The 20,164-nt window shown below is 43.4% G+C and overlaps 1 protein-coding gene across 4 annotated transcripts in view; it reads left to right on the top strand.

Annotated features, from left to right (window-relative positions):
- Positions 1 to 20,164, top strand: part of ZCCHC7 (zinc finger CCHC-type containing 7) — an 86,513-nt gene that overhangs the window by 43,401 nt on the left and 22,948 nt on the right. For all 4 annotated transcript variants that reach the window (XM_064642478.1, XM_064642476.1, XM_064642477.1 and 1 more), the window contains exons 5-7: positions 13,162 to 13,205; positions 14,378 to 14,503; positions 15,879 to 16,049. In XM_064642478.1, the coding sequence (XP_064498548.1) occupies positions 13,162 to 13,205; positions 14,378 to 14,503; positions 15,879 to 16,049 (341 nt within the window). The remainder of the gene's footprint in view (positions 1 to 13,161; positions 13,206 to 14,377; positions 14,504 to 15,878; positions 16,050 to 20,164) is intronic.

The following is a 20,164-nucleotide window of genomic DNA, read 5'->3' as shown; positions in this document are numbered from 1 at the left end:
GCCATACACAGTCACCACGGGACCACTGCCCTGCAGGGCCTCATGGAAGTGTCGCAGTGCTGACATTTGTGGGCTGTCAGTTGCACAGGGAGTCCTCATGCAGGTTAATGTACAACTCAAAGAAAGGGGGAATTAAATGAGAGTTTCATATGGACTTCATTTAATAACTGGAGATTTGACTAAAAAAGTGGCTATTTTGTACATTTCAGCACTGCTGGACATTTTTACCAGTGCAAATATTGTTTATGATTAAACAGGTCATATTCTCCGTGTGTTTGTTTGTTCCCTGCTGCAGGTCACTGAGATGTTACAATCTTGTGTTCCCATTGATATCAGTGACACTGGTGGCACCTGCAGTAGTGGCACCTGGATTTTCCACACTGCTCTGTTTTTGTGTGGCGGCAGGGTGGGGTGTTATGGGTAAAAAAACATTTGTGGAAGAATTGTGTGTGGGTTTTGTTATGGCACTGTCAGATTGCAAGGGGAAGGAAGGTTTTGCAGAGTTTTGTCAAGGCGAGAAGCCTTGGAAGTCAGAAGTATAATCTTCATTATAATGAAACGTAGAAATAATGAAGGCTGGAGGCAGGTGTGTGTGATTCAAAGAGCGTGTCATCAGAGACAATGCAAAAAAGGAAATGAGTGTTTTTACAACTCCTGAGATATGTTCTTTTCAAGCAACCAGTGAATGTATCAATCTTTATATTTCCAAAAGAGGGAGGCTAGCTCTGCATGCCTGTCTCAAATTAAGTAGTTGGCCCACTTGTTTTCCAGATTTTCAGTGTTGCTGGTGAGTAATGTAATCTGTTTGATTTAAATAATGTGTTTACTTGGCTGCATTTACTTTTCACTTTCATACTTTGTTTTCATTTTTTAAAACCATTTGAAGAGTCTTGCTGGTTAACAAATTGCAGATTATCTTTCCCTTATACTTCCCTCTGGACCTCTGTTAAAAAAATAATAATAATGTGATCACATCTCTCCTACTCTGTCATTGAGCTGCTGATCTTATATGAGCACAGGAGTAAATGAAAGCAGATGGAGAAATAATGCATCTCAAATGCACTGTCTTCACATTTATTTGAAAAAGAATATGTGATCTTCAGACTTGTGCAGTACATGTGAAATGCATGTCTGAATTCAGTCATACTGAATTGTCTGAATTGCTGATTTTCAGCAAAAGGAGGGGCAAACTTTAGCAGCCCAGCATTTCTTTATTGCTAATACATCAAGAACTTGAAATAAAAGTGTTTGAGGCTGTTCTTAGCACAGGTCCTGGCTGCCACTAAGAAGTGGTAATATTTTCGGAGTTTCCTGCTTCTGACTTTAGGGGGTAAGTGTCTGGGAAGAAAACTGTGACTCTGTTTTTTAATTGGTAATAAAGATTTGGATTATTTTTCCTAAACCACCTGCACTTGGCATCAAGGCCAGACCTTGTAACAGCTCCCAGCTGTCAGAACAGGGTGCATATGTACGGTGGCTTCACTGCATGACTGTGTGTTGGACCGTGTTTCACCCCCGTGCCAGCACTGAAATTCAGTTCCTCCCTGATGTGGCTCTGCTGGCCTGGCCCCACTGTTGGCAGGGCTCCCAGCAGACGTTGTTTCCTTTAGGCTCAGGTGAAGATCAGGCCGGATCTGGTACCCAACCACCAGTACTGAGTAGTCTCTGGTATCACAGTGTCTGATGAACCCACACCAGCGGCACCAGCCCAGTGTGGACGTCATCCCACGGCAGAGACAGGACAAGCAGGACAGGACTTGTCTTTGGAGAACCTCTGGGAATACCATCAGGGCCCCTGCAGCAGTGCCCCACGTGTGCTGGTCCTGCTCTGTCCACGCACAGGGACCTGCTGTCGTTTGGAGGGTGGGCACAGGGTATCCTCTGCCTCCTCCTCCTCCACAGCCCTGTCAGTTTTTTCTGAAGTTCTGGCAGTAAAATGCTGCCAGTTTCCTTCAGGAGTGTCTCCCATAACATTAGCCATGTGTTCCCCCTTCCCACCTCTTCAAGACTGTAGGAATAGGACTGATCCTCATGAGCTCTGTGGTGGCTCCTGTGCCCTGAACCTGGGTTCCAAGAACGAACTTGATGTTTCGCTGCTTTTCTCATCTCCTTCCTGCCCACAGCAGAGTGAAAGATGATGGGAGTTAGAGAGAGTGACTGCATTGTTAGTTTTTAAAGGAGTGATGAGCTACCACCCTGCTCAGGAAATTTGGTTGATTGCACATTTTGAATGAGACCTTGGTGATTTTTCCCAGCGATAGGACTGGTTGGTTTTTTTCCCAGTGTTGCTTAGTAGAAGCAGGATCCACTTTGCAACCAGCCCTTCGATCAGGGATTCAGGCATCCCTTGCTGTTGTCCAGACAAAGGAGGAAAACCTCAAAGATTTCAGAAATTATTGCCCAGACTTGTAATATAGAAAATATTCCGTTTGTGCAGTAGAATCGTAACTCTGCCACAGCGCAGGGGGCTTTCACCTGAGGTATGAAGACTGAACCGTTCAGGTTATTGAATCTTTAATAGAAAGGAATGACTGTAATCACAACTTCAAATGTGCATCATCCTTCTTGGATTAACACAAATATTTCACATTCACTTCAGCTCAGTCACATGAAGTAGTTGAGCTGAATTAAATAACTGCGTATTTTAAAGAATACTGCTGTTTAAAAATCAACATTGAAACAAAAAATGCTTTAATCAAGCAAAACATTATAAATTAGATAACATAAATATGAAGTACATAACAGTTCCCTACTGGAACAGCAAAAAGTTGAGGGTTGCAGTATTTAAATTCAGGTAGGAAGAGCTGGCATATAATACACCTTCCCATTATATTGAATGGCAGGAAAAAGTGATATTAAATGTCTTAAAAAAGTGATATTAAATGTCTTAAATGCTACTTTAAAATTAATTATATGAACCTTAACTATTCAGTACTGCTGTTGTCTGATTCATTTTCAGTAAAGGCCTGTTAAACTCTCATAATTCAAATGCTTAAAATCCAGTATAGACTTGTGAGTTCTCCCAGTCCCTGTGCTCTCTTCTGTATCTTGGGCATATCACAGGATGTGGAAACACCTGGGCAGCACTCACTGGTGCTGATCACACCCTTCCTGGCCTGCTGCCCTGGCAGAACTGGGCAAGGGATGCAGCGACCAAAATCCTTTGATGTGTGAAAAGCTCACCTCGTTAGAGAACCTGTATCTACTAAATTTAGTAGATATAGAAGAAAGCTGTTGCTCACTACAGCAGTGTAATTAAGATAGGAGTTGTTTTTTGGTAGAAGTGAGAAGGGTTTTCCAATTGCTGTGGTATCTGTTTAAGAATAAAGAGGAAAAAAAAAAAAGAAAGAAAAAAGCCCAAACAAACAAGAAACCAAAACCACAGAGACAAGTGTTCAAAGTGTAAATAAATGCATCTTTAGCATTGTACGAGGTGCTTTTGACCCTGGCATTGAAGTGTCAATTGTGGTTACACTACATGCACAAAATAGAAAGTAATAAAGGATGAGAAAAAGATCAAGTATACACTATTTTTAAAATCTGGTTTATTTTATTTATTCACGGTAGAAAACTATTTTCTTCCCATACATAGGAAATGGAGATGAAATAGGGGTCTTCGATTTATTTTTTCTCTGTGCAGCACTGAAAAACTTTTAAACAAGCAAAAAATTAATTATCTCACTAAGAATTGTTATTTGCTGATTTTCAATAAAGAGCACACTTCCTTTTCCACGCTTTTCATTGGAAAGTGGAGGAAGGAGAGTAATATCTTTTCTGCTGTCATTCTTATTGCAAGAACAAAGCTATTCTAGCCAGTGAGATTTAGCAGTTCTTTGGCAAGGCCCCTTCATTTTTCATCACCTCAAAATTCTGCCTCTAAGTATGGAGTGACATGTTTCTGGAAAACTCTATGTTTTCTATTGCAAACAGAAGACTCACATTGAGAAGATATCCATCCAAGTTGTCTTCTATTCCCGAGAAAAGGATACACCCAAAAATTAGGACTGAAATGGAAAAGACGCTGTGCCCTTTCTCATTCTTTGCTGCGTTCCAATCTTCACCCCTCAGAGCCCAACATAAGACCATTCTCCAGACGTGTGACCTGCAGGCACAGGATATTAGTGCTGTTTGGTGCTTTTACATTCCAAGGGTCTACAGACCTTTCTGGTGGGTTGAAAGCAGAGTGTCATGTGTGCCAGGACCCACCACAGTCCATGGCTGTGACTCTCAGTGCACTCTTACAAGCATGAACAAGGTGTTGGGAAGATCTTTCCACCTCTTTCTTCTGTAGAGGTGTGTCAGGGATGGACTAAAGGATCTGCCTGTGTGGTGGTAAAGTGATAAAAGTCCAACAAGACCAAAATTGGAACTGAGTGCTAAGGCTGGAGCTTTCTTCTCGTGGAGTAACTAGGTGCTGCACATCCTCAGATGTATCAGTGCCTTGTTGCCACTCACTGTCAGGAGTGCCACGTCATCACATCGCTCCTTGTGTCTTCCTTTTCATTGAAAGCTCAAGTTTGAAGAACATTTAACATGGAGGGGCACCCAGAGAGTGGTCTATGTCCCTCACATGTGGCAGATGGGGAAGGTTTCCTTGAATAGACTTTCTGACTCATGGCAAATCCATGAGGTGATGTTCCTTTCTGTTACTGGCACTGTAGAAATATTCCATTTGATATGAATATTTTTGAGGAACCTCCTGCTTATGTTTCCTGTTCCATCTTTGCTATAATGCCCAAGAGGATCAAAATGGAGAACTAGGGGTGTATACAACAGAACTTCACCCACTCCATGTTCTCCTTATTGGCATAAGAACAAACTGCAGTTCTGCTCTCAGAGTAACGCAGTCTCCCACATCCCAGTTTTGACCAGGCTCTTTGGGAGTCCTTTTGTCTGGAGCTTGTGTGAGTCCTCTCAGGAAAAGATGAAAGTCCTGAGAACTGCCACCTTAAGAGCTGTTCTGGGTCTGCCTCCTGCCAGGCAGGAGTAGAGGTCCTCACGTTCCAAGAGCTGTTCATAGGAGCCTGGTCTGACTGTGATGGTAGGAAGGAATCGCCAGAGCTGAGATGATTTAGATTGCCTTTGCCCAGTGGGCCGGTTATCAACATGAAAGACAGCTGAACCAAAAATCTGGCCGGATACCCAAAGACTGGCACTTAGCCTGCATTGAAATGTGATGTTTTTTTCCTAGGTTTAAGATTTCGGGAATTTCAGGGAAAAAGTTAAGAGTTAAGAGACCCAATTAAGCTTGACAAGTTTTAGATATTCATCTACATCAGTATTATTCCAACTCAGGGATTATTTTCCTATTTCCTTGTTATGGAAGCATCGAGAGAGCTGTGCTGTTTCTCCAGAATGCAGCTGATGGTGAATGGTTTTAGGTTTGTGATTCAAGTGAAGCATTGAATTTCCAAGAAGCTTTAAATTTGGATTCCATTGCAGGGAGACTCATCACGTTGTTGGCACGTCCCTTACACCTCTTCTTTTAGGCACAGGGACCGTGCCGGATCAGATAGACAAGCTTTAGTAGAGCAAGACTTTTTTTCTCTCTTTTATGTTTATATTTACATTTCATTCATTTTGTATTGGTGGTAGAAGATGCAATATGTTGCCAAAATAAACTCCCAAGACACAACTGCAGATTTTCTATACATGGTAAGTGAGGATGAAGCAAGGGTGCTCCTCAGGCTCAGGTCTAGGCCATCAACTGAGTTCCATTTTATCTGACTGTACAAAGGGGTCTGTGCCCAGGTTAGGCTGCCAGGCTCCAACAGCTGCCACCAATGACTGCAACAGACACCCCTCCGCAAGGACTGATTAAGAGGTGAAGGTTCTCCATGACTGTACAGCTGCCACGGCCCCCAGCTCTCTTTGTGACCTGCCTCGGCGAAGGGCTGTGCAGCCGCTGACAAAATCATGATCACTTAAACACAGAAATAGTCTCAGTGATGCTGGATCAATTCCTGGCAACCTATTGATCCCATAAGGCATTTCAGAATATCACTTCCACTGGTACTCAACCCGTGCAGACCTCCTAGTCCTGCATGCACAGGCCTCAGCCACGCTCCTGCACCCCGTGTCCATCTGTCTGTCTGTGCTGCGGAGGCTGGGCAGGGGCAGGTCGGCAGTGACACTCCGTGTGTTACCACAGTGAGTGTCGTGTGGTCAGATGAATGACACTGGAAAATGAAAATTATTGTTCCTGTTTTGAAATTATAATTGTATCTCAAAACAGAGGTGTTTATGAATTACTTATATCAGTTTAAGGCTTTTTTTTGGCGGTCACCTATCCCAAAACTTCCCTTTATTTTATTACCGTACTTTCGATTTTATCCCTGTTTTCATTTTTTCACATGTAATTCTGAGTTAGTGTTTATTATTTTTCTCTTCACCAAGGATTGCTGAAATCTAAAAGGTATTTCAGACAACTCAATCAAATAGCTAAAAAGGGTTTCTGTTCAAAGTAACCTATTAGTCCTATTTTAGCCATATAGGAAAGAGTCAAAAAGTGAATTCTTGATGCACCCAATGAGAACTATAGATTTGTGTTCAGCCTTTCCTTTGCTAAATTAGAAATCAAGTATAGACAATGGAATTTCTAAATCATATATTATACCTTATTCTCTGGTGGGAATAAAATGTTCATGTTTGCTCCTTTTCTCTGTTTAACTTTGACTGCTGTGAACACTAGGAAGAATAACCCTGCAGCCTTTCTTTCTTTTTTTCTTTCTTTTTTTTTTAATCTATTCATTTTATACTTTTCAGACAGATTTTTCCCCGGGGTGAAACAAAGGTTAACTGAAATTTCCTCTGTTGTGTACCTGAACGAATCAGCAGTTTGAGAAGGAAATCCCATTGATGGGCAAAGAGAGTGACAGGCTCTATTTAAAGAATTCCCCCGACTGTGTGGTAGACCAACCATGCCATGAATTTAACTGTTCCTGTGGTCCCCATACTTGTACCCACCAAAAAGAGAGAAAAACCTACTTTGTTCTGCAAATGTTGCGCTAAGCTTTGAAAATCATGAGCTGCTGAGTTTTGTGAATTAACATGGCCAGCAGTGGCCAGGGCTGAAGGAAGCAGTGTTATAGCACAGACAGAAAACAGACAGGAAATTATGCATCCGGACATAATGGAAAGAGCACACTACGTGTTCATGTTTAGCATGTGTCTGCATTTCAGCAGTTCAGTGGTACACATATTTCTCAAAAGTATCATTTATGGAATTGTCTTTTGCTTTTTTTACTGCACATTTTTATTCCCACTTGGCATGTGAGGCACTCTACCCATCCAGAGCTGCTGGAATAAATGGAGAGCTGAGGGAGATGCAGAAGGGCACACGCTTGGAGGAAGGTGCAGGATGTGTCCTTGGAGAGGTGCAGAAAAGGGATGCAGAACCAAAATGTGATGTGAGGGACCTGACACCTAATAGAGAGCGACAGGACATGCTGACACTGGGAGGATTTCTGTATTTATTAATGTCTGATCTAACACCGAAAGCACTGGTGCCAGCCTGGTCAGATGCTCCTAATTCAGGGTGTTAAGCTCCACGACCTGTGAGTGTCCCTGAGAGTGGTCACCCTAGCCCTGCCGTGGGCCCCCGCCCCCAGACACACTGCTGGGGGATTAGAGTTCCGTCCCACCCCACCTACCAGGCTTTTCCTCTCTGGGGATGAACGTTAACTCTTCTCCCATGTGTCATGACTGCTGAACTTCACTTCAAGTTACTTTAGTTGCTCATAGGGATTTTTTTACCACTTATGCAGGGCTGCTCAGAAGTGTGTGGGTTTCTTTTTCTTTTGAACTCTGGTTTGCTTTTGGCCTGCTCTACCTTTGCCTCAGTCAATTGCTTACATTTTAGTTAATTTCAAATTGGTTGAGTTTTGTTGTTTGTTGGATTTTCTGATGCTTTTCAAAAACGTCAGATAAAGGTTGCTAAAAATAAAGTGTTTCAGGGATTTCCCTACTGCCCAAATATGGTGTATGACTGGCACATACATGTATTTTAGGTATCAAGGGGAGAGGCAAAAGAGCCTTTTCTTGCCATGAGAAAATTTCTCAAATTGAACTTCTGTCAGCGATTCCATCGAATGGTTTCCTTGCGGGAGTTATGGATCTCTTTTAAAGCTGTGATAAAGAGATATTGACAGGTATTCCATTAAACAGCAGGTGTCTCGTTTTTAAGTAAATCACCTTTTTCTTGTCAAAGCAAACTTGAGAAATCCCTGGAAGTGTCTAAGAAAAACACACCAGGGTTGATGCCGTTCCCCTCTGAGGGGCTGTTGTGGGCAGCTGGGGAGTGCAGAGGGGGCTGTGACCCCGTGGCCACCGAGTGCCTCCCAGCTGGGTACCTAGGGGGAGAGGTCCCTGCTGAGATGGACCTGGAGTGCTGGAGTGGGAACTTCATGCAGCACGAGGAGGGCCAGCTCCTTGTGCATCACGACTGGTCTACCATGGCTGTGGGACAGACCAGAACGTCTGGTGACATGTGCTGGGGATGTGCATGCATGCGCATGTGTGTGCACATATACACACGTGAGTGTACATAGACTCACATACACATCCACACACAGACATTTGTGTGGGAGTTCTTGGAATACCTGTTCCTAGAAGGGCAAGATGTACAGTGCGTCCTGGTCCACAAAAACCCAAATTTCTGTGCTTTATAAAACCTGATGTAGGGAGGCCACCTCAATTCCTGTTTTGGGACAGTGTTTGGCTGTTGCCCCTGCATACCATCATTCCTTGTTTTTTGGAAGAAGGTCTGCTTGGGCACAGAAAATGTGGAACTCGCTATAGCTATGTTACAGTAAGACTTGAATCACTTCAATTCACATATAAGCAGGAATTTTCAGATATATATAATATGTCACGATGTGAAATTCTTACAACTCTAGATGATTTTTAGGGGGTTTAACGCTTATAATTTTAAAATGTTATTCCAGTAGGAGCAGAAACTGTGTCCTGGCATGTTCAGAGATATGTCTGAAACAGTCCTTGCCACGGAGGTCTTGCACTAGAATGTAATTAGGGTTCTCTATTCTGTAATGTGCTATATTAATTAGCAGTCAAAATCCAATTTTTAAAGCCCAGCTTTGAAATGTATTTGCCCTTCAGGCCACGTATCATGCTGCCACAGCTCAAAGTGTCCTATTTCACTGGGCTGATCATAAAGTAAAATACATAAAATACGTCTGCATATATTTTCCAATTAGAAGGAAGGGGGGACACGACTAATTGCCTTCTCCTTTTAGGAAATTTAGTGTTTTATTTTCAAAGTTGGATGACTGTGCTCTGCAGCTTCTCTCAGCTGCTGAAGAAGGTGATGACGCAAACCCTTGCAGGGCAGGCAGAGCTTGGTGCAGGGACGTGTTTTCTCCCAGCCTTGATGAGTGAAATACAAGTCTTATTTTGAGGGGGTCACAGCCTGTGCCCAGAGATGCCCTGCCTGGCAAGGGCAACCTGCTTGGCCACCAGAGTCCCTGGTGGAGCTGCACAGCAGATAAGGAAATCTTTTTAACAGTTTATTGTTTATTTTGAGTCAGTGTTTTGTTCCTGTGGAAGCAGATTGTTCCTCCAGGCAATTTCAGGTTTTGACTGCTGGTCCTCCTTCTCCCTCCTCCCCTCCTCTCCCTGTCTGGGATGAAAGAAGGGAGGTTTGAATGCACATTGAACAGTGGTCCTAAATCTGGCTTCACCCTTGCGCGCTGCTCGGAAATTTACATTTTCATGCTGGTGGAGGGATACATGTGAATCCCAATGATCTTTCAAAATTTTTCTTTAAATAAAAGCAAAGCTGTTGCTCACCATTCATCCCATTGTATAGGGGCACAGGACAGCCAAAGTGTGATACGTGATAAAGGGAAAACCTTGTGCAGGGCTTCCATTTTCATATAAATGGTATATATTTTGCATCCTCTTCTCTTCTTCCCTGATCTGCAGTTTGATAAAACCATTTTTTAAAGTATAAATAGAAGAAGTTTATATGTTGTATTTTTAAGTATACAAATTAAGAAAATTTTAGTATAAGAATTATTCAGTATTAAACTTAGCATAGAAATTAATATAATCTTAAAAAGGAGATAGCTTTTAAAAAAGGAAGACAAGAAGATTAAAAGCACAGATCTGTCAAAGATGTTCTTGGTTTGATTTAATTCAATTCACAGGACCCTTCAATTAAGTTTTGTATGTGCAACTTTTCCACAGAAAAGGGGGAAAGTCTTGACAGAGACAGTCTAAATAGTTTTTGAGCTGCTTTTTTCTAAAGAGTAAAAGTAAAGTAAAAGTAAAAATAAAGCACTTAGAGCCATTCCTTCTGGCAGATATCTACTCTCTGTGCTCATGTCCACCTTAAAAAAAAGGGTGAAATGCTGTAACATGGTACTGGCATGGCCTAGGAGAACATGAGGTGACAGGAGCCATCATGCCAGGCTCTGTGAGGACAGAGCTCTCAGCAGCTGGTGCCGTTGTTTGGTGACTGTGCTCTGGCCAAAACTGCCCTCTCTGCCCCAGACTGGGGTGGGAGAGCATCATCCTCAGGCACATCAGGGGGCTGGTGACCCTTCCCATGGTCCCTGCCACCCTTACCCATCCTGTGGTAATTCTGGGTGCAGTACCACGGCCAAGCCACCGCTGCATCCTTGGGAAGAGCTTCTCCACTCCCACGATCTCAGACACAGACCAGATGAGGCTGAGCGTGGAGGAATAAAACAAAGATGATGGGTGCTACAGGCCAAAGGGAGTGCGGCACAAGGTGGTCCCCAACACACCAGGGGTGCTGGTGCTGGTGGTTGAACCAAGGGAACAGTAGGGCCAGTGGAGGTGGAGTGGCCAGGAGCCAGCCCAGGGGCACTGGGAGTGCCTACTGGACAAATTTAGTTCATCCAAATAAGAAAGCAAAATCAGAGGAAGAGGAGGTATCTGTCAACTTGAGCAGAGTTTTGTGATTTATTTCATAATCTAGTGCCAGACAAAATACTGTGGTCAGCAAGAAGTATCATTGAAGTTTTTTCTATGTGTCTATACAGCAAGATTTCATTGCAGAAGCAGAATTCTCCCTACACGTTTCGATCTCAAGAATTTATTATGGATGAAAACAAAGCCTTGTGCAATCTGTTGTGAGTTAGAATTAACTTTTAGATCACCAAACAGATTTAGTAAAGGAAGATTTTGATGTAATATTTCATTCAGCTTTAAAGCTTTTGTATGTATTTTCTGAGTTGAGCACTTTTAGTTTCTAGCATCAGGAGCATTTGAATCATTGTATTGCGGTTTTCCCCTGAGAAGCAGGGGATTTTGACAGTGAAGAAGAGAAACTTGGTTGGTTTGACCTCAGGAAGGACATGCCTAGTGATTAACAGGAGTTAATTCACTGGTAATTTTGATCTGTGAACTGTCAGCCATTCTGTGTGTGTGTTTCTGTGCAACACGGTACTCATGGTGCTGATTGCCAGGGCAGAGCTTTGAATTACAAATACCTTTTCCTTTATGAATGAATTTCCTTAACAGGCTTCTGAGCTATAAATAATGCGCTCAAATATGTCAGTATTTTTATGACTCAAATATGTCCATTCTTCAGTTTTCATGATCAGGCCCCAAAAGGCTTGATTTCCCCTCAGGTATATCCATAACTTGCTCCTGCCAAAGGGCACAGACGCAAACCTGTCCCATCTGTCCTCCCCATGGGGACGAGGGCAGCATTCCCCAGGGCCCTGGAGGGTTCCACCTCCCACTCTGAGGATGATTCCTTGTCCCAAATGATGCTGGGGTGACAAATCTGGTCATGGGGTGCTGGAGTCTGGCAGTGGCAGTCACTTTGTGTACCATAACTCAGGTTCACACATTGTTCAAATCACTTTATGAACAGGCCAGTTAATGTGTTATCAATGCCTCGGAGCTGGGCATTGGCATATTCAGGTGAGAGCAGATGGTGTGAGCCCTGATTGTTAGATGAAGAGCAGCAGTAAGCAGTTGTTGTGCTCTAAAGGACCTGAGTGACGTATCTGGTATCCAGATACTGTGTCACAAGCTTCAGCCAAAATTACTGACTTTTTCAGTAAATGGTTAGACATGACATTACAGATTATATAAATTTAATTCATGGTCATCCACATTCTAATGGAAATGAATAGTACAAACAAAATTTGATAATTTTTTGCTGTTTGTAGCTCACGATGTTATTGTGATTTGTGTTAGTAACACATGTGAATGCCTCAAATATGGACTCTGGGATCAGGATGGGACAGTTTGCATTAAAAAGTCCGCAAACACGCGGGATTAATTTGCACATGGGTTGTAATGTTTGCTGTAAAAGTATAGGTAAGGTGAGGACCTGCACTGGCACAAATCCTCCATTATTCCAGCACAGAGGTGGAAGCTGCTGTGGCAGCACAGCTGTGTGTGCGCAGCCGGAGCCGTCAGCGGTGTCGACATGCAGAATTTTTCAACAGCTGTAGCTGCATCCCTATTCCTTTAGCTTATTGCCCTTTCATTTCCTTCTTGGTTTGTTTCTTTTCACTCCTGCCAGCCCAAAGGCTGCATGTGAGAAGGTTATGGCGTGACAGTCAATAATTCAGTGTGTCCTCCTGATTTATTGCACATTACTAAACCCTGTTTGGAAATAGAGTTGCTGAGCTTACAGTCTGGGTGGCTGAGGTTATGCTCAGTTGTGTTGGCATGCAGCAGTCAGGATGCAGGCCTGGAGACACAGACTTGGAGAATTTGCAAGGAGGAAAAGTGTATTCTGTGCATTAACTTGCTGTTCCATGTGCTCCCCCCCCCATTGCAGCCTCTGGACTTGAGCCAGGCATTTCTACAAGCACAGGCAGGGATAACTCCAACGGCTGGAATCAGAACCTTTGGAAACCCTGCCTCTGGAGGAGTTATATCCCCACCTGAATTTATACCCCAGGGGATAGGACAACAGGGTGGTGTCAGATAAAGTCCTCTCAGTAGCTGGGCATGTGCTGATTTTCAGGTGAAGCAGATTTAGTGACCAGTGGGTTGATAGCTTTCCTTTACCAAAGACGGAAATAGTTTCTCCTCTTTAGTACATCAAAATCTGTTTGCAATTTCAGTAAGTGCAATAATTATAATTTTGAATATATTATAGAAAAATAGTCATGTCAATTAAATATAATTAATTTTATTTCTGTTTTTCAGGAGAAGCTGATGTGGACTGGTCCGTCTCTGATAAAGACTTAGAGGTAACACAGACAATCAAATTCTTCTGTAATTCTTTATATTGATGCTCATTAACAAACAAAGCAAGATAAATGTGATTGAAAAACACTTCTGTGGTGTTTGTGTGAGACCATAAGCAGTGTCCTCCCATGGGAGGAAGGAGTTCTCAAGTTGCAGTCAGAACAGAGGCAGGAAGGGACAGGGATGCCGGGAGCTGGAATACCTCCGTGGATTCTGCAAGGAGGACATAATCTCTTCCTTTCTGGTCTCTTCAGAGGCCCAGAGATGTTTCGTGGAAGCCTGATCCCATTGTCAGGGGGCACTGGGAGCCAGTGGTGTGTGGTGCTTTCCCAGGGTCAGGCTCAGTGCACGGGTGGGTGTGGGGAGGTTGCAGCCTGGAGTTCTCATGCAAGGTGCTGGAGCATCCAGGAGTGAGCTTCAGCTGCCAGGTCCAACTCCTTCCCTTTTTCTTTCCAATGTCCAGTAAAGCTGATGCAATCAAGTAACATTAACAAAGTCTTTCCCTGAAGAGAAATGGTATTTTTATAACCTTCCCCATTCACTCATCCAAAATTTCATTTATTTTTTTAAAACTTGTGATGTTTACTAGGCAATGAAGGTTGTAGATAGGATTTTCAATTCTATCTGTCTGCCCAGAAAGTATGTGTGAGGTCACTGAGAGAAAGACAGTTGTTTCCAGCTTCTTTTTTTTTCTCCTTTTTTTCCTTTATAAATCTTTCTTTACAATTGCAAATTACAGATTTGGTCCAGACTTGTTTAGCATTGTATTTTGTCCAAGTAGTTTTCTTTAATGTGTGCAAGGGAATGTATAACTTGCATTTGCAATTAATGTTATATTCTTATTCTGGGGAAAATTCCAGTTTGTCATGACATAGCACAGTGAGTAAAAGTGTCTTGCCTAACTGACGGAAAGCAAAACTTCATAACTGCAGTTTTAAAAAGCAAAAAAGAATGTCCTGAAGTGGAAGTTTGAACAAGAGCTTCTTCCAGACAATGCAGATTTCTCTGTAGTGGAATTATCCATTCCAGACCTGTATGTGTAAACTGTACTTGTGAAACATTAGATATCTGACTGATCACTGCCAGCAGTGACCTTTACAATTCCCAGTTCTAACAAACACCAAAGCACAAAATCTCAGGTGGTAAATGCGTTTCTCTCCCCATTTCTTACCAGGCCCAGATCTCCAACTACGCCAGGGTGAGGCACAGCAGCACAAGGTACTACACAGCTGACAGAAACATCACCAGCAGGAACTGCAACAGACCAGGACATTTGTCCAAGAACAGTCCCACTCCAAAGGTAAGTGAAACACTTAAATCACTCGTAGATGCAGCTGGTTTTCCTAATACTCCCTTGCACTTGCCATTAGAAGCTTTTCTTCAGTGGTTTATCCTTTCTTTGAAGGACTGCTCTCAGTTGCAGAATACCTTGCACAAGGTCAATTTACTGTATAAAATTATCCATCTGTTTGGGGAGGTCATTGATTTTATTGTTTATATAAAAGAAAAATATGCAGAATCATATCATAGAGAATCATAGAGAAAGGTTTGGGCTGGAAGAGACCTTAAAACTTATCTCATTCCACCCCCCTGCTATGGGCAGGGACACCTTCCACTAGACCTTGCTGCTATAGACTGAGCAAAAAAGGAGTGAAGTGCAATACAGAAACATCTTATTTTCATATTGTAAAAACAGTTTGAAGATGTAAAATATTTTTCAATTGTATTTTCAACAAGGAGAACCTAAGGAATCCAAAAAACAGCCTTAGTAAATAAATGGAGGCAGATATCTGTATAATGAACCATGATATGAATAATGTTAAAAATCGTAGACAAGACAAAACTGGAGCTAACTTTAAGCAGCTCAAATAGATGCCAAATATTGAGAAGGTTTGTCCCAGGGTTAGCAGTTTAAAAGTCAGTCTCTGCACCGTGAAGAAGTGGGGGCACTCATGTGAGAGCCTGAATTTACCAGCCCCCACAATGGAATCTGTAGGACCCTCAGTCCCCCGGGCTGTCATCCATGAGGGGACACGGAGTGACTGCATCCCATCCACCCTTGGTGGGAAATACACTCACTCACTGGGAGAACTGGATTTACAGAGATACAGACTTGGCCTCAGAATACTTTTCTACACATTGTATTTGTCATTCCAAGTGCTGAATTGTGTAAGTCACGAGGCTGGGCTGGGCTGAGCTCAGCTGGCCCCAGGCACCTACCCAGCCACTCAACCACAGAAAGAAAATCTCATGGATTGAGGTAAAGACAGTGTAGTAAGTGAAGAAAAAAACCCTGTGATGCAAAACCCTCTAAGATCATGGAGTTTCAGTATTCCCCCAGCACTGCCAAGCCCACCACTAACCCATGTCCCCAGATACCACAATCATTGTCACTGTGTTCACTGAGCACAGACCACTGGCACTGGTCATTCAACAAGTGCTGCAGAGACAAGGTCCAAATCAAGAAATCCAGGGAGTCTGTGGAATCACAGCTTTGAGTTTTACTCTGTGCATATTCTTGCTCCGCTTGGATTCCTTGATGAAACACAACATCAAGTCCTAGGGAGCCATACGCACTTACTTGAGGTGGTTTCTTCTTAATTTCCTCTTTTGATTCTTTTTTTCTTCTATCTTTTCAAACCTTCTCACATGATTCTTTTTTTGTTTCTCCATAGAAAGTTCCCCCTTGTTGCCTATGTGCAGGAAAAGACCATCTGCAGCACAGCTGCCCAGCACGTTTCTGTCTGAACTGCTGTTTGCCCGGGCACTATTTCAGGGAGTGCCTGGAGAGAGCCTATTGGAACAAACACTGCAACCGCTGTGACATGAAGGGCCACTATGCTGATGTGAGTATGGCCCGTGGCAGAGCTCAGTCATCACTGGCTCTGTGTTTGTCAAACACTGAATTTACAGTCTCTTTGTGTTTCTTTCATTTTACATACTGTGTGTTTATGTAAGTGTATGAAAATGTTGTGGTTAGTCTTTACCTAACACTATCCCAGTTTTCGTGGAGAATGGTTGAAAAAAACCAAACCAAAGTGGTGTAAACACTCGGTCTTTAGTTCAGTTTAGTTGGGGTGGAGAAAAACATCCTCGTTTCTGTGGAGTGGAAGATCTAGGGAGGTTGAAATCAGGAGACACAGCATGCTGCAAGCATGCCAGCAAGAGGTAAAGAGTAACTCTGTTTCTCCAAGAGCTCCAGATATGTTTTTTCCCTATGATCAGTTATTAATCAATTATAATATTATTAGAGAGGAGCAGTTTGAAGGCTTTGGTTTTTATATGACCTACTTAAGTAATTCACAGGGAGATTAAACATATTTTTCTCTTTCTTTCACTCTTTCTCTCTCTCTTATAGGATATTATTATGGTTTTATATGTCACAAAAATTCAGTCCTATATGTAGCAATCAACATTTTATGCTATTTTTTTTCCTCAAATTAAACACAAAAGGTGAGGATAAAAGGCAAACTGTGATAACATCAGCATACATTCACACTTCATTGAGTATCTAAAGATAATGGCCTATATGTTTGTTTTTCAAATACACCTGTGTGGTGCTGGGTTTTTTGAAATTCAGAAATACTTGAATCTCCTTGTAAATGTGTCCTCCCTGCCTTTATTTCTTCTGTTTGGTCAAAGAGTGTGTTACAGGCTCAGCACAGACAGCGGTAGTACGTGGGATGTGTGGAGGACACCCTGCACATTTGGAGGTTTTTCTTATGATATTTGAATGTTTTAATAATATTGGAAATTCAAATTCAATCTTTCTCTTCTAGCTGTACTTTTACTTATAGCTAATGTGCACACAATACCTTTAAAGAACGTGAATGGCACATTTCTGCACCCCTGGTCTGGTAGGCAGAGAGACAAAACTGTAATCTGAAGCATCTTTTCTTTGCCACCTTTCCTCTTTTATACTTTTTATGACGTGAGATCTCATGAACTGATGTTCTTTTCTGTAAGGAACCACAAGTCCTTTATCATCCAAAATTTTAGATCCCACCTGAGTTGTGCTAGTTATCAGGAACATCACAGCATATTTTTTTTCTGCTCATTAGGTCCACCTTAAATCAGAAAGGTTTGTCTTTGAAACTTTGGGCAGTTCTCTTGTGCTCCTGCATGAGGCTGCCTGGGCCGTGCACACTGGGGTGTCAGAGCAATATCTCTCCTGCCCTGTCCTCAAAGAGAAAGACAGCATGACAGAACAAAGGCAAAGCAATCAAAACCAACAGTAAATCTTTCCTGTGAGGCCAACAGGTGATCGAGACACAAAGGGAATGCTTGGACAGGACAAGGCTGCTGCTGTTGGCTTAAAGGTTGGGGTTTTTTGCATCTGGGATGTTCATAGTGGAAGAAACTGCTTTCCCAAACTGAAACCTTTCTTTGTGAAGAGGATCACCACGGAATATGTCTGGAATTGAAGAGAAAGTGAGGATTATCATGAACCTGTGAGTGCAAGCCTGTTACCAAAACAGGGTAATGCTTGCTCAAAAGCTGCAGAGGAATGTGAAGGTGAAATGACCCAGTTGGTGATGGCAGTGAGACACCTCGTACTTGGTGCCTGAGTGGTAACTGAGTGGCAAATACAAGGACAGTGTGTAGTTGGGGTCCCAGAGAGAACTGCGGGTCCAGGCCCACCAGCCACAGGCACTGAGCCAGTGGGCAGGAACCACAGCGGCAGCACATTGCGATGGGTGTGTAAATATGATATACATGGGGGGATTCCAGGCTGCTTTTGTGAAGGAAATCCCACTTCTTGGGGATCTCTGAAGTTCTTCAAAGGAGCAAGCTGACAAGCACGTATGTCAACATGATCCAGTTGACATAGTCTACAAATTCCAAAAGATGTTTGACAAAGTTCCTGACCAAAAGCTTTTAAGGAAACTAAACAGGCATGGAGTAAGAGGATGAAGGTGGGATATGCTACTGTGACATGGGAAAGGGTGAACAATGGGTGACAAGATTTGCTGAGAAGACTGAATTACTTAGAGAGTCATTGCTGTGAGCCAACTGTGAAGAACTGCCCAAGGACTATAAGAATTGGAGGGAGAACACAGTAAGATGGCAGATGAACTTGAGCGGCAGTAAATGTAAAGTAAAATACCAGGGAAAATAATCACATCTTGCCATATGAAATGATAGGTTCTGAGCATTACTATTCAGGACTCAGATTATAGTTGTGAGATATGATCCCACAAAAAATCAGGTTAGCCTTCACAAGCTGTAATAAAAAAGAGCTAGTGAAATGTTAGGAATCATCAGAAAAGCAAGGGACACCTCAGCACAACTTTGGTCCTTCTCTTCTGCATCCCTCAGCACAGCCACAACTCCTCAGCCTGGAAGGGAGATTACAAAGGGAAGGGTATTTGAAGAGCTTCAGAATCATCTGTGATGGTGGTCCAGAATCAGTTGTTTATTGTTTCTTCCAGCACACCTGACACTAGGAGCCAGGTTGGGAAAAGACAGGAGGAGGTGACTCTCTGTGCAGTTGTTACTAGACCTGTGAGCCTCCTTACTGAGGGATGCAGATCTGCTCTGCCTCCAGAGGAAATGGGAGCAGTTCATGGAAGAGAAATCACAGAATCCTGCAACACCAGGTTGGAAGGGACCAAGACAGCCCAGAATGCTCTCTGGGCAAATCCTATGAGTGTCCAATGCTGGGGAATCCCCCTCTTCCCTAGGGAGATGAATGTTCTCGTTGTGAAAAGTCTTTTCCTGTGTCCAACTGGAATCTCCCCAGGAGTAACTTGTAGCCATCACCCCTTGTCTTTCCCATATGACTTCTTGTAAAATGGGAATTCTCATCTAGTTGTTATTGAACATATGTTGTCATATGTGCCCTGCAGCCATACTGTGCCTGATGGCCTGGGGGCCTCATTTCCAGTGCCCTAAACACCCTGTCAGCAGCGCTCCTTCCAGGGAACCAGACAGATATATCAGTTGGCATCTTCTCCATGTTTCCTGACACTTTCTCTGGCTGTACAAGCCGCCATTGGCCTCTTCTCTCCCAGGAAATTATGCCTCTGTTGTTTCCGGAACCTGTGCCACTGCTCACCATCGGGACGTGGCCACTGCTGCAGGCTGGGATGGGGCTGGAGGTGCAGGGGTGGATCCACAGGTGTGGCTGGTGTCCCTGTGGCCAAGTGGCCTATTCCCACTGGCAGCACCAAAGGCCCCCAGCCCTCCCCTGGGCAGAGAGCACAGGGTTTGCCCTTTCTCCTTCATTCTCCAGCACCATCCCCCATCCTTCACACCTCTGGCACATCCATGTCCACCTAAGGGTGAGTGTAAGTCCACGTTACCAACAGCAGGGATGGCGCCAGGAGCTACTCAGCTCTGCCTGCCTGGCACCAGCACCGGTGGCCGTCTGCGGCAGCAGCGTGGGGAGAGGTCTCGACATCTGCTCGTGCAGGAGTGGTTTTGAAGGGAAGCATTGTGTGTTTTCGTGGCAGTTCCCATGTGGAGGTGATGAAAAGTGTGTGTTTTGGCAAATCTTTTGTTTTATTGTGGTGGCTTGCGGCAGGGCAGCTCCAAGCAGCCGCTGCTGCTTTGACAAAGCACCAGAGGATTCTGTTAAAAAGTTGTGTTTAGTAATTGTAGTCGTCGTGTCAGACCATAACTGACTCAGAGCTGAAGGATTTTTGCGAGATGAGTAGCTGTGCCAGCAGGGACCCAAGTCTCCTGGGCCAGCCGCGCTCTCATTAAGATTTGCCGCTAGCCGTGGCGGTGTTCGGCAAGTATGTGACGTGCATGCTGTTATTGTATGCTTGGCTTGTCAGCCTGCAGCTTTCTGACACTCACTTATGTCACTCTTTATTCAGAGACGAAGAAGCTTTTGATAATTTGACAAGACAAGCTCTTAAACGATCTAGGTCATGGCCTTCACTGTCTGTGATTGTGAACATATTTCCTGAAAGCCCTGTCACTCATCACAGCTACATTTTCTCCCGGGGAGCCG

Source organism: Pseudopipra pipra, chromosome Z, assembly GCF_036250125.1.
Source record: "Pseudopipra pipra isolate bDixPip1 chromosome Z, bDixPip1.hap1, whole genome shotgun sequence".
Taxonomy (NCBI): Eukaryota; Metazoa; Chordata; class Aves; order Passeriformes; family Pipridae; genus Pseudopipra; species Pseudopipra pipra.
Note: the sequence above shows the minus strand (reverse complement) of the source record. Positions and strands in the feature narration are given on the sequence as shown.